This window comes from Pristis pectinata, chromosome 34, assembly GCF_009764475.1.
Source record: "Pristis pectinata isolate sPriPec2 chromosome 34, sPriPec2.1.pri, whole genome shotgun sequence".
NCBI classification, from domain to species: domain Eukaryota; kingdom Metazoa; phylum Chordata; class Chondrichthyes; order Rhinopristiformes; family Pristidae; genus Pristis; species Pristis pectinata.
Genome location: NC_067438.1, coordinates 1128727 through 1143387, shown reverse-complemented (window position 1 = coordinate 1143387; position 14661 = coordinate 1128727). Strand labels below are relative to the sequence as shown.

The window sequence follows — 14661 nt, the reverse complement described above, 5'->3', positions numbered from 1 at the left end:
ACAGAGTGATCTAGGGCTGGGGTGACACAGGGTCCCGTGGTCATCAGGTTGCTGTGAAATGATGCTGGAGATTGCAGTTCCAGCCGGGGAATCCAACCCTCGACTTTTCCTTTGTTGAGGGATCCAGGTCCAGTGTGACCCAGAGCCAGGGGTTCCTGATCCAGAGAGCTCCTGTTTGTGATCCAGATGTGGTATTCGGTAGCTGAGCAATCCCGTTGCCTAGCGTTAAGGGCACAGTGAACACCGCACTGATGGAGTGGCAGAATTGATGCTGAGCTGACCGCCCCAGTTATAGAGTGACCAGGCACCGAGTGACTCAGCTGCAGTGATCCACTTCAGACGGACCTGGCTGCAGAATCCAGTGATGGCGGATCCAACTGCAGATTGTCCTGGTGCAGAGTGATCCAGCCACAAGATGGCCAGTGCCGCGTGATTCAGCTGCAGGAAGATCCAGTGCACTGATCCATCAGCAGAGAGCTCCAGCTCCAGAGTTGCCAGTGTAGTATTGGTATTGGTTTATTATTGTCACTTGTACCGAGGTACAGTGAAAAACTTGTCTTGCACACCGATCGTACAGGTCAATTCATTACACAGTTCAGTTACATTGGGTTAGTACAGAGTGCATTGATGTAGTACAGGTTGAAAACAATAACAGTACAGAGTAAAGTGTCGCGGCTACAGTGCAATAAGGTGCAAGGTCACAACAAGGTAGATCGTGAGGTCAGAGTCCATCTCATTGTATAAGGGAACCGTTCAATAGTCTTATCACAGTGGGGTAGAAGCTGTCCTTAAGTCTGGTGGGACGTGCCCTCAGGCTCCTGTATCTTCTACCTGACGGAAGAGGAGAGAAGAGAGAATGTCCAGGGTGCGTGCGGTCTTTGATTATGATCCACCAGCAGAGAGATCCATCTCCAGAGTTGCCAGTGCACTGATCCATCAGCAGGGAGATCCAGCTCCAGAGTTCCCCAGTGTGCAGTGATCCAGTTCAGCAGCAGTCTGCAGGGCTGCCTGGATGTGTTCAGGAACTCCGGGAATGCGATGGTCAGCCCGCCCTCTCTCTTGTCGGCAGCCCGGAGTTGCTGCCTCGGCTTTCGCTCGGCCACCCGCCGCCGCCGCCGCTCGGAGCCGCCGATCCGCTGCCCGGTGAGTGTCCGAGGGCCCGGGGAGGGGACGCGGTCCCGCCGGTCACCCGCCCCCGCCCCGCCCCGCCGGGCCGCGGCCCCGCTCCCCTGCCCCGGCAGCCGTGAGGCCTCCGGCTCCGCCCCACCCATGGGTGCCGATCTCTGCTGGGCGCCCATCCCCCACCGTCAGAGCAGTGGGCGCCCCTCCCCCACCCAGAGGTGCCACAGACCCCCCCCCCCCTCACCCAACCACCAGAGCTGTGGGTGCCCGGCCCCCACCCAATCACCAAACATCAGTGGGTGCCCGACCCCCACCCAATCGCCAAAGATCAGTGGGTGCCCGGCCCCCACCCAATCGCCAAAGATCAGTGGGTGCCCGGCCCCCACCCAATCGCCAAAGATCAGTGGGTGCCCGGCCCCCACCCAATCGCCAAAGATCAGTGGGTGCCCGACCCCCACCCAATCGCCAAAGATCAGTGGGTGCCCGACCCCCACCCAATCGCCAAAGATCAGTGGGTGCCCGGCCCCCACCCAATCGCCAAAGATCAGTGGGTGCCCGACCCCCACCCAATCGCCAAAGATCAGTGGGTGCCCGGCCCTCACCCAATCACCAAACATCAGTGGGTGCCCGACCCCCACCCAATCGCCAAAGATCAGTGGGTGCCCGGCCCCCACCCAATCGCCAAACATCAGTGGGTGTCCGGCCCCCACCCAATCGCCAAAGATCAGTGGGTGCCCGACCCCCACCCAATCGCCAAAGATCAGTGGGTGCCCGGCCCCCACCCAATCGCCAAACATCAGTGGGTGCCCGACCCCCACCCAATCGCCAAAGATCAGTGGGTGCCCGGCCCTCACCCAATCGCCAAACATCAGTGGGTGCCCGACCCCCACCCAATCGCCAAAGATCAGTGAGTGACCGACCCCCACCCAATCGCCAAAGATCAGTGGGTGCCCGACCCCCACCCAATCGCCAAAGATCAGTGAGTGACCAACCCCCCACCCAATCGCCAAAGATCAGTGGGTGCCTGGCCCCCCAATCGCCAAAGATCAGTGGGTGCCCGGCCCCCACCCAATCGCCAAAGATCAGTGGGTGCCCGGCCCCCACCCAATCGCCAAAGATCAGTGGGTGCCCGGCCCCCACCCAATCGCCAAAGATCAGTGGGTGCCCGGCCCCCACCCAATCGCCAAAGATCAGTGGGTGCCCGACCCCCACCCAATCGCCAAAGATCAGTGGGTGCCCGACCCCCACCCAATCGCCAAAGATCAGTGGGTGCCCGGCCCCCACCCAATCACCAAAGATCAGTGGGTGCCTGACCCCCACCCAATCGCCAAAGATCAGTGCGTGCCCAAACCCCCACCCAATCAACAATGAGCAGAGGATGCCCGGCACCATCCCCCCACCCAACAACCAATGAGCAGTGGGTGCCCGATACCCCTCACCCAATCAACAATGAGCAGTGGGTGCCCCTTCCCCACCCAGGGGTCTTCCCCCTCTCATCAACCCTACCCTTGCCTACTAATGGGCAGTGAGATTCCCCCTTCCCCACCTGCACCCAGCCATTGGAGAGCAGCAGGTGACCCTCCAACACCCAGCGGTGCCTGCGTCTCCTCTCCTCACCCTATACCCTATCTACGGACAAGCAGTGGGTGCCCCACTCTACCTGGGGCTGCTTCTCTCCCTCACCCAGGGGTGTTCCTCTCTCTCACTTACCCAACAATCAGCCCTTAACTGGTTCCCAGGTGGGTCCAGACCCTCTTAAAAGGACCAGGTCCCCAAGGACCCTTCCTACACCCAACCCAGCATCATGGCCTGACCCTATTCTTGGCGGTGTTGAGGGTTGGGGAGGATGGGAGCAACTGCTGCCACTAATCTAAGCACCTCTCTCAAGTTCCCACCCACCCAAGCACTCCCTGGCGCAGTTACACACCATCTCCATTTGCGCCCTTGTTTTTAAATCCCTCTCTCACTCCGTCACCTCTCACGACCCTCTGTTATGTGTCCCTCAATTCCAAAGTTGGGTCAAGCTCTGGAATCTCCTCCCTGATCCTTCCCTCCCTTTTAGGTTACCCCTTAATACAGGGTGCATAAAATCATGAAGGGCATAGGCAGGGTGAATGCACTCTGTCTTTTTCCCAGGATTGGGGAATGAAGGGCTCGACAGCATGGGTTCTGGGTGAGAGGGGAGAGATTGAATAGGAACTTCAGGGGCAGCACTTTCACCCAGAGGGTGGTCCGTACATGGAACAAGCTGCCAGAGGAAGTGGTTGAGGCAGGTACATTAACAACATTTAGAAACATAGAAACATTGAAAACCTACAGCATAATTCAGGCCCTTTGGCCCATAAAGCTGTGCCGAACATGTCCCTACCTTAGAATTACTAGGCTTACCCATAGCCCTCTATTTTTCTCAGCTCCATGTACCTATCCAAAAGTCTCTTAGAAGACCCTATCGTATCCGCCCCCACCACTGTTTCCGGCAGCCCATCCCATGCACTCACCACTCTCTGAGTGAAAAACTTACCCCTGACATCTCCTCTGTACCTCCTCCCCAGCACCTTAAACCTGTGTCCTCTTGTGGCCACCATTTCAGCCCTGGGGAAAAGCCTCTGATTATCCGCACGATCAATGCCTCTCGTCATCTTATACACCTCTATCAGGTCACCTGTCATCCTCCGTCACTTGGATAAGTACTTGGATAGGAAAGGTTTAGAAGGTTATGGGCCAAAGGTGAGCAAATGGGACTAACTTAGATGGGTGTCTTGGTCAGCCTGGACCAGTTGGGACGAAGGGCCTGTTTCCGTCCTGTGTGACTCTATAGCGTCTGATGGTCCACACCAGTTCCAGTCAGTGTGCAGTGGAGTTCCACGTGGCTCGACACTGGGCCTCTTGATCTTCATAACGAATAGGAACCAGAGTAGGCCACTCGGCCCCTCAGAGCTGCTGTGCTGTTCTTTGGGATCATGGTTAATCTACTTCAGCTCCCTTTTCCTGCATCATCCTTATATCCCTTGATTCCCTTGATATCCAGAATTATAGTGACTGGGCTGGTATCCAGGTACTGCAAGCAACTGTGAAAGCTTACAGAATGTTATCATTTATTGTTAGGGTAAATGAATGCAAAAGTTGGGAGGTTGTGCCTCATTTAAACAGGTCATTGATGAGACCATATCTGGAGTGCTGCGTACAATACTGGTCTCTAGATTTAAAGAAACATGTTGCGTTGTCTGGGGAAGGTTTGCTCGTCTAATACCTGTCAAGTCAAGTCCAGTCAAGTTTATTGTTGTCATACTTACAGAGGGTGTAAATACCATGAAAATTAGCATTTTGCAGCAGCTGCATGGTACATTACAGGAAGAGGACAAACATAAGTTAACATAAACTGTGGTGGGTGGGTTGCCTTGTGAGGAAAGGTTGGTCAGGCTTGGCTTACATCCACTGCAGTTTGGATAAGTAAGAGGGAACTTGATGGAAACATCCTCGGTGATATTTACGTGGTCGTTAAATAGAGGCGGATTCTTCTTGAGGGAAATCTAGAACAAAGGGGTCATTGTTCTAAAATAAGGGGTCACTCATTCGAGACAGACCAGGTGATTTTGTTTACTCTCAGATGGTCGTGAGTCTTTGGAGCTCTTTCTGAACGGCTGGTAGGAGCAGAGTCTGTGACTATTTCTAGCACAGAAGGCAGGAAGATTACTGGGTGTAGACTGGAGCACAGCTGATACTCCATTCAGATCAGCCATGATCTTACTCGACAGTGGGGCAGGCTCAAGGGCCAACTCTGTATGTTCATTAGACCTCTACGGCCCTGCAGGATAGAGAATTCCCAAGGACCGGCGTCCTCTGAATGCAGACCTTTCTCCCAACTGTAACTGCACTGTGTAATGAATTGACCTGTATGATCAGTTTGTAAGACAAGCTTTTCACTGGACCTCGGTACAAGTGACAATAATAAACCAATACCAGTAACAACTGGCCAATCCCATATTTTGAGACTGTGACCCCTGGTTCTGGACTCAGCCAGGGAAATGTCCAGTGTGCTGAGCCCTGTGAAAGTGTTACACAGAGCAGGAACAGGCCCTTTGGCCCATCCTGTCTGCACCGACCGTGAAGCTGATCCAGACAAATCCCATCTGCCTGCACATGATCCATATCTCTCCGTTCCCTGTCTGTCTAAATGCCTCTTAAAACACTGCTATCGTATCTGCTTTCACCACTTCCCCAGCAGCCCGTTCGAGGCACCCCCCACTCTAAAACTTGCCACGTAAATCCCCTTTAACTTTCCGCCACTCCCCTGCCCTCTAGTATTTGACATTTCCACCCTGGGAAAAAGATTCTATCTATGCCTCTTGTAATTTTATATTATTTCTATCAGGTCTCCCCTCAGCCTCCGATGCACCAGAGAAAACAACCCAAGTTTGTCCAATCTCTGTTTATAGCTAATACTCTCTAATCCAGGCAACGTTCTCTTCTGCGCTCTCTCTAAAGTCTCTACACCCTTCCTATAATGCGGCAACCAGAACTGCACACAATACTGAAAATGTGGCCTAACCAAAGTTTTATCCAGCTGCAACGTGACGTCCCAACTTTTATACCCAATGTCCCGAACATTGAAGGCAGCATGGTGTACGCTTTCTTTTCCACCCTACCTACTTGTGTTGCCACTTTCAAGGAGCTATGGACTTGCCCCCCAAGGTCAACGCTCCTCAGAGACCTGCCATTTACTGTACTCTTCTCTTACATTTGACCTCCCAAAGTGCAACACCCCACACTTGTCCAGATTAAAGTCCATCGGCCATTTCTCTGCCCACATTTCCATCTGGTCACTATCCCACTGAATACTTTGACAACCCACGACTCCCCCAATTGTTGTGTTGTCTGCAAACTTACTAATCAGCCCACCTACATCTTAGTCTAAATTGTATAAATCACAAACAACAGAGGTCCCAGCGCTGATCCCTCTGGAACACCACTGGTCGCAGACCTCCAGTCAGAATAACTCCCCTCCACCACTCCCTCTGTCTTCTAAGGCCAAGCCAATTTTGAACCCAGTCTACCAAATCTCCATGGATTCCATATGCCTTAATCTTCTGGATCAACCTACCATGAGGGATCTTGTTGAATCCTTTACTAAAGTCAGGTATACAACATCCACTGCCCTACGTTCAGCAATCGTTGAAATCACCTCCTCAATAAGCTCAAGTTTGTCAGACATTTGAAGCATTTGGTATGTTTCAGTGAGATCACCTCTCCTTTCAAATTCTAGAGAAGAGGCCTTATCTACTCAATCCCTCCTGATGTGACAGATCCTCCATCCCAGGGACCAGTCTGGTGAATCTGCACTGCGCCCCCTCTATAAAGCAAGCAAGTACATTTGTTCAGGTAAGGAGGCTAAAATTATTTGGTGGTTTATATTAATAATTTGGACATGAATGTAGTGGCCACAATGATGGTGTTTACTGATAATGTTGAAGTCTGTGTTGTTGCAAATAGTGAAGGGGGTTGTCTGAGGCTACAGAAGGGAAAAGCTCAACTGAAAGGTTGGGCAGAGCAATTGTTGATGGAAATTAATCCTGACAACCGCAAAGTGCTGAGTTTTGGAAGGTCAAATAGGGTAGGACATGCACAGTGAATGGTAGGGCCCGAGAGAGTGTTGATGACCTTGGGGTTAAAGTCTACAGTTCCCTGACAGTGGTGAAGAAGGCATATGGGATGTTTGCCTTCCTTGGCTGTGCCACAGAACATAAGAGCAGGGACATCTTCTTACAACTTTATAAAACATTGGTTAGGCCACGTGTGGAGTATTGTGTGCAGTTCTGGTCACCACACTATAGAAAGGATGTGATTGCACTGGAGAGCATGCAGAAGAAATTCCCCGATGCCCCCTGGATTGAAAGATTTGAGTTGTAAGGAGAGACTAGCTTTATGTTCTCTGGAGCAGAGGAGGCTGAGTGACCTGACAGTGGAATACCAAATTATGATGGGGTGGATCACAATAATTTCTTCCGTGTGATGGATGTGTTTCCAACAGGAGGGTATAAGGTGTTCGGTGGTTTAGAGGGATCTGATGGGGAATTTGTTCACATGGAGAGTGATTGGAATTTGGAGCACACTACCTGAGGGGAGGTAGAGAATCTCACATTGAAGAAGTATTAGTAGTGCTTGAGAAATTGAAAGGTCTGGACCAGATGGACTACACCCCAGGGTCTGAAAGAGGCAACTGACGAGATTGTGGAGGCAATAGCAGTGATCGTTCAGGAATCACTGGAGTCAGGATGGTTCTGGAGGGCTGGAAAATTGTAAATGTCACTCCACTGTTTAAGAAGGGAGGGAGGCAAAAGACAGGAAATTATAGGCCAGTCTTCAGCGGTTGGGAAGATGTCAGAGTCCATTATTAAGGATGAGGTTTCAGGGCACTTGGAAGCCCATGATAAAGTAGGCCGAAGTCAGCATGGTTTCCTTAAGGGGAGATCTTGCCTGACAAATCTGTTGGAATTCTTTGAGGAAGTAACAGGCAGGCCAGACAAAAGAGAGTCAGTTGATGTTGTTTACTTGGATTTTCAGAAGGTCTTTGACAAGGTGCCACACATGAGGCTGCTGAACAAGATAGGAGCCCATGGTATTACAGGAAAGGTACCAGCATGGACAGAAGATTGGCTGACTGACAGAAGGCAAAGAGTGGGGATAAAGGGGCCATTTCTGGTTGGCTGCCAGTGACTAGTGGTGTTCCACAGGGGTTGGTGTTGGGTCCCCTACTTTTCAAGTTATGTGTTAATGATCTGGATGACAGAATTGAGGCTTTGTGGTCAAGTCTGCAGATGATACAAAGATAGGTGGAGGGGCAGGTAGTGTTGAGGTAGCAGGGAGTCTGCAGAAGGACTTGGAAAGGTTGGGGGAATGAGCAACGAAGTGGCAGCTGGAACACAGCGTAGGGAAGTGTACGGTCATGCACTTTAGTAGAAGGAATAAAGGCGTAGACTATTTTCTAATGGGGAGCAAATTCAGAAATCGGAGGTGCAGAGGGACTTGGGAGTCGTAGCGCAGGATTCCCTAAAGGTTAACTTGCAGGTTGAGTCGGTAGTAAGGAAGGCAAATGCAATGCTAGCATTCATTTCAAAAGGACTAGAATATGAAAGCAAGGATGTAATGCTGAGGCTTTATAAGGCGTTGGTCAGACCTCATTTGGAGTATTGTGAGCAATTTGGGGCCCCATAACCATGGAAGGACGTGCTGGTGTTGGAGAGTGTCCAGAGGACATTTACGAGAATGATCCCTGCGATGAAAGGTTAACGTATGAGGAGCATTTGTTGTCTCTGGGCCTGTACTCACTGGAGTTTAGAAGGGTGAGGGGGGGATCTCATTGAAACCTACCAAATATTGAAAGGTCTGGATAGAGTGGATGTGGAGGGGATGTTTCCAGTAGTGGGAGAGTCCAGGACCCGAGGGCACAGCCTCAGAATAGAAGTATGTCCCTTTAGAACTGAGATGAGGAGGAATTTCTTCAGCCAGAGGGCGGTGAATCTGTGGAATTCATTGCCACAGGCGGCTGTGGAAGCCAAGTCATTGGGTGTATTTAAAGTAGAGGTTGATAGGTTCTTGATTAGTGAGGGTGTCAAAGGTTACAGGGAGGCAGGAGAATGGGGTTAAGCGGGAAAAATAAATCAGCCATGATTGAATAGCGGAGCAGATTCGATGGGCCGAATGGCCTAATTCTGCTCCTATGTCTTATGGAAGCATCTAGACAAGCACTTGAATTTGCCAAGTTATAGAAGACTTTGACCCTGATGCAGGTAGGGTGGAATTAGATTAGATAAGTCCAACAGTGATGGGCCACAGGGCCTGTTTCCGTGCCATATGGCTATGACTTACGCCAAAGTACAATGTCTAGTTGATGGCAGTTCTGGGCTACAGACAGACTGTCTGAGGGGGCAAAAATGTGGCAAATGGAGTTCAGTCCCAGGAGCACGAGGTGATATACTGAGAGAGAGAGAGAGAGAGAGAGAGAGAGAGAGAGAGAGAGAAGGCAAGGGAGCTCACAGTCAATGGTGAGAGACTGATGTGTGGATGGAGACGGGGATCTCGGAGGATGTGTCTGCAGATCCCTGAACATTGCTGCACAGGTGGGGAGCACAAGGCACTTACACAAAATTCAAGGGCAGGACAGTTTCGTTAGGACTGTTAGGGACCATGTTTTTAAGTGGCAATGAGGGACTGGGCAGCCACGTCTGACAGTCGGAGAGTGTCGAGGGAGCCTCAGATGTGACGGATCAGGGCCCGGAGCAGTTGTTTGGGCCAGATCGCCTATTTTTTTACCATGGTCGGCATGGACGAGTTGGGCCGAAGGGCTTGTTTCTGTGCTTTGTTACTGTATGACTGTGTAAAGCACTGCAATGGGGGAGTGACAGGGAGGACAGGGAGCAGAAGGAGTTTGCAGGGACATTGCCAGAACTGCAGAGTTATAGATGTGGGAATGACATGTACATGCCTGAGCTGGGGCAGAGATTTCATCAAGGTGTGCAGAATTCTGAGGCCTGCATGGAGAGCAGCATGTCTGCCGGAAGACAGGCAGTCACTGAGGCAGAGCATTGGTTTCTCTTCATTGGTAGAAGGATTACAAGGGAGTTGGGAGGAAGACTGCTGTGTGGGGATGAGGGGGAAGGAATTCTTCTTACACAACGTAGAACATTCGGCCCACCATGTTGTGCCGATCTCGATGCAAATTTATACTAAATGTCCTCCTCCTGTGTATCATCCACATCCCTCCGTTCCCTTCATATTCATGTGTCTGTCTAAAAGCCTCTTAAACACCACCACACTGCCCACTTCCACTACCCCTGGTAACCCGTTCCAGGCACCTGCCATTCTCTGTGTGTAAACAAAAACTTCCCCCCTCTAACTTTAAAAGCATGTCCTCTGGTGTTTGACATTTCTGCCCTGGGGAAAAATATTTTGACTGTCTGCCCATCTGTGCCTCACATAATCTTAAAAGCCTCCATCAGGTCTCCCCTCAGCCTCTGACCCTCCAGAGAAAACAACCAAACCCAGGTTTGTCCAACCTCTTCTAGCTCATACTCTCTAATCCAGGCAGCGTCCTGATAAACCTCTCTTGCACCATCTCCACGTTCTCCACATCCTTCCTGTAATGGGGCAACCAGAACTGCACACAGTGCTCCAAGTGCGTTCTGACTAAAGTTTTACACAGCGGCAACATGACTTCCTTACTCTGCTTGAACAGTAACAAGCAGAACAAAGGTGCAGGAGGTGGGGCAGCACAGATACAATGGGCTGAATAGCCTCGCTGTGCATTTATTTTGATGGCTGTATAATATAAATTCAAGCTGCTTTTGGATCATTGAGGACGTTTGCTCTGTCAAAGTGACCCGAATGAGTGAAAGGTTCTGGGCCCGAGTTTCCCCAGTGCAGCCTTGGATTTCTGGAGTGTGACGGGTGGGGACACGGTGCAGATACAGAGGAAGCTCAGCCTCTTGCCGCTGCTTCACGCCAGCCTGCTTCATCCAAGTGTCTGGGAGCTCCTGGTAGGGAGAGCCCAGCTCACTGCACTGCCCTCTCTCTCCACAACCCGCTATTCCTTAACCCAATCGTCATCTGATCCCTCTTCCAAAGTTCCTGTTGAATCTGTCCCCCAAGGAAGTGGGTCTCGAATCTCAACAAAAACAGAAAATGCTGGAAACACCCAACAGGTCAGGCTGCATCTGCGGAAGAGGAACAGTCAGTGGTTCAGGTCTGTGACCCTTTGTCAGAACTGAGGAACCTTAAACACTGACTGTTCCGCTTTCCACAGATGCTGCCCAACTTGCTGGGTTTTTCCAGCTTTTCTTGTTTTTGTTCCGTATTTCCAGCATTTTTTTTGGATTCTCGGACAACATCTCACTGTACAATAACATTCCCCATCTGGCTCCTGAGCAGATCGCCTTTAATCCAAGTCCTTTGGTCACTAACGGTCACCACTGGAAATACTTTTGGTCAGTCAAACCATTCACAGTTTGGACTGTAATCTGTGAAACCTCCCCCTCATCTTCTCCGGCCACAGTCTCTGCCCTCACACCGGAAACATTCCAAGAAATCTCTTGCTTGAAGGGTGGGGGTCAGAAATGGACAATGAACAAATGGACAGCTGGGGACTGGGCAGTTATTTAGAACAGTTTTGAAGACCATCTCAAAGCTGATTGTATGCTTTGGGGCATCCACATCTGTGAGTGGAGCTTGTACTTGTGCACGTACGTGCTTGCATATCTACATGCAAATCATGCAGCTGGTTCTGTCCACCGATGTGCATGATTGTGGATGTGCAGTCACCTGCATATGTCTCTTCAAAGGCATGCATTTACCTGTGTGTTTACAGACACATGCAGACATGTTTCTCTGTCAAATTCACGTGTGGAAGTCTGTGTTCAAATATATGCGTGTTCCTGTACATCTGTGTTCACCCATGCGTGTGCATTTGTCCACATGTATGTGTCTGTGGTGAATGCAAAGGAATATTTGTGCCACGTGAGTGTAGGTATGGATGTAGCATTGGGAATGTGTGTCAGTAGATGTGTGACCACATGAGTGCGGGCAGTATGTGGGGGCACAACTGTGCGTCTGCTTGTGCATGTACATACGGATCAATGCATATGGGGGCATGTCTGCTGGTGCAAGAATGCATGCATGTGCTTGCGTGTCTGCATTCGTATCTGGGCACAGGCTGGCTTGTGCGGGAAGGAAGGCGTGCATGTGCTAAGTGCGGGCATGTCGGTGTGTGTGCGTGTGTGGGTGCAAATGTGCGGGGCGCGTCCTGATGCCCGTTCTCCCCTTGTGTCCCCGGCAGCTGCCGCCCCGGCCATGGCCTCCGACGACGTGGTGCGGTTCCACTTCCCGAACCACGAGGTGTCGATCCTGCAGCGGATGAACCAGCTGCGGCTGGAGGAGCGCTTCTGCGACGTGACCATCGTGGCGGAGCGGCTGCGGTTCCCGGGGCACCGGGTGGTGCTGGCCGCCTGCTCGCCCTTCCTGCGGGACCAGTTCCACATGAACCCGTCGCGGGAGGTTCAGGTGTTCCCCATGACCGGGGCGCAGACGGTGCAGCGGCTGCTGCTCTCCTGCTACACCGGCACGCTGGAGTTCCCGTTCCGGGACATCCTCGACTACCTGACGGCCGCCAGCTGCCTGCAGATGGAGCATGTGGTGGAGAAATGCCGGCAGTCACTGTCGCCGCGGATCGGGCCCCGCCTGCCGCCGCCTCCAGGAGCGGGACCGGGGCTGCCCGGGGACGAGGCAGAGAGGGAGCGGGAGAGGGAGCGGCCGTGCACGCCGCAGATCGCCAGCTCCTCCGAGCGCGACGGGCCATGGGGCGAGCCGGGCGAGGCGGTGAAGCTGGAGGAAGAGCCGCAGACCCAGCCTCCCAGACCCCGGCCCCGGCCCCGGCCTCCCGCCGCCTTCGGCCCGGCAGACGACCTCCGCATCCGCAAGGTGGAGTCTCTGGCCGACTGCATGGCACCCGGTCCCGGCGAATGCCCGGAGCCCGACCCGCGCATCCACTCGACCGTGGGCGGAGGAGGGGGCGGCGGCGGCGGCGGGGGCCACGACTACCCCGAGGCCGGCGGCGCAACCTACGACATGTCCGAGGTCCTCATCTCGGACGACTTCCCCGAGGAGGACTACGAGAGCTCGGCCAGCGAGGACTGCCGCAGCGGCTTCTACCGGGGCCCCGAGGAGCCGGCGCCGCCCCCCGGACCCGGCCCCGAGGCCGAGCCCGCCCGCTGCTCCGAGTGCGCGGCCGCCTTCGAGCAGCGGGAGCACCTGGCGGCGCACATGGTGACCCACCGGCTCTACATGTGCCTGCTCTGCGGCAAGGTCTTCAAGAAGAACGCGCGGCTGGCGCAGCACATCAACGTCCACACCGGCTTCAAGCCCTACTGCTGCGCCGTGTGCGGCCGCACCTTCACCCAGAAGCGCTCGCTCAAGGACCACATGAACGTGCACAACGGCGACTCGCCCCACTGCTGCAACTACTGCGACATGCGCTTCACCCACTACAGCACCCTGCGCGTCCACCTGCGGGACCAGCACGGCAAGACCACCACCCGCAACCTGGAGAACAAGCCGGCCGAGATCAGCATGGTGGTGCCTTAGTGACCAACTGCGCGCCCCTCCCCACCTAACCCCTCCCCACCTAAATCCCCCTCATCCCTCCCCACCTAAATCCCCCTCATCCCTCCCACCTAATTCCTCTTCGGTCACTCTCTCCTCTGCTCCCCTTCCCTCCCGTTCACCCCTCCTTCTCTTCCCTTATTCCTTCCCTCCAACCAACCCCTGCTGCCCTCTTCCCTCCCACCCCTTTCTCATGCTGCTCCCACCATCTCCTTTCCCCTCTTGGTCCACTTCATCTGCTCACTCCACCTCCCTGCAACCCTACCCCCCACCCCGCTCGCCGTTCCCCTGGTGCTCACCCCTCCCACAGGGCACGGCAAGACCACCACCCGCAATCTGGAGAACAAGCCAGCCGAGATCCATTTCCTCATGCCCCCCTAAACCCCTCCCCGACTCTGCTGCTCCCCTCATCCCAGCCTCCTCCATCCACTCCCACCTCCCCCTCCTCCCTCTACTGCCTCCTTGTCCTTAATCTCCACTCTCAGCCCCTCTCCCTCCCCTACTCCTCCATTCCTTCCTTCCCACGCTCGCCCTCTCTCCCTCCCTCCCTCCCCCACCTCCCCTCCCCCGACACCAATCGAGCAGTTTGCCGCCTGGTTTCCAGGCAAGGACTCCTGTCTGTCGGTCCTTCTCGCGGCTCGGCTTCATTGGGGGTGTGGGCCCCGGGTTTTATTTGGGTCTGTCCGTTGACAGGATTTGCATCTTTGTGTAATCTATATTTTTATTCTTCCAGAAAAGAAATAATAATTTGTGATTTTAAAAGAAAAGGATCCGCCGGTCATTATTTAAATAATTCTTTGCAAGCTAGTGTTTTATTTCGGAGAGGGTGTTTCAGGGGCTCTTTCTGCAGCACTCCCCCGCCCCCTTTAAGACGTTCAATCTCTCGCCCCCCCCCCCCGCCCCCATCTCCCCACAGAGGCACACACAAACCAACATGCACATGGACTCTGGGTAAACTCCCGCATACATGTACAACCCACCCACACACACTTGCATCACCAGAGAAACACATACATGAAGTCTCGATATATACGCACCAGCTACGTGCATTCACCAAGCGACGGTGGACACATTCAACCGCGCGTCCCCCTTTTCTGCCACAGGGCGAGAAAATAGAACCGACTTGTTTTGCTGCCGTGTTATCACTCTGATTTGTTCTGTCTACCCTACGCGAATGAAGCCAGAGAGCACGGACTTGGCTTCCTCCAGCCTGTCCGACCGGGAGGGGCCGTGCATCATTGATCAAATTCCTGACTGCTGGAACCTCGGAACCGGAGCAGCCATTTCTGCCTCTTGAGATCGTGAAGTTCCTCAGTGAGATCATGGCTGATATGTGACCTAACTCTGTGTTCTCTCCTTCCACGATCTCTTAACAATTCTGGATCATAA

General features: G+C 53.2%; 1 protein-coding gene across 2 annotated transcripts; it reads left to right on the top strand.

Moving 5' to 3' along the window:
• Positions 1–1020: 1020 nt before the first annotated feature.
• On the top strand, positions 1021–14000 carry LOC127585929 (zinc finger and BTB domain-containing protein 12-like). 2 transcript variants are annotated; one of them, XM_052043680.1, is made up of 3 exons: positions 1021–1143; positions 6386–6501; positions 11951–14000. In XM_052043680.1, exon 3 carries the CDS (start codon positions 11965–11967, stop codon positions 13252–13254), a length of 1290 nt encoding a protein of 429 aa, XP_051899640.1. In that variant the 5' UTR covers positions 1021–1143; positions 6386–6501; positions 11951–11964; the 3' UTR covers positions 13255–14000. The 2 variants fall into 2 exon arrangements, with proteins under 2 accessions (XP_051899640.1, XP_051899642.1); XM_052043682.1 differs by lacking the exon at positions 1021–1143 and adding an exon at positions 3336–3395.
• Positions 14001–14661: the final 661 nt, after the last annotated feature.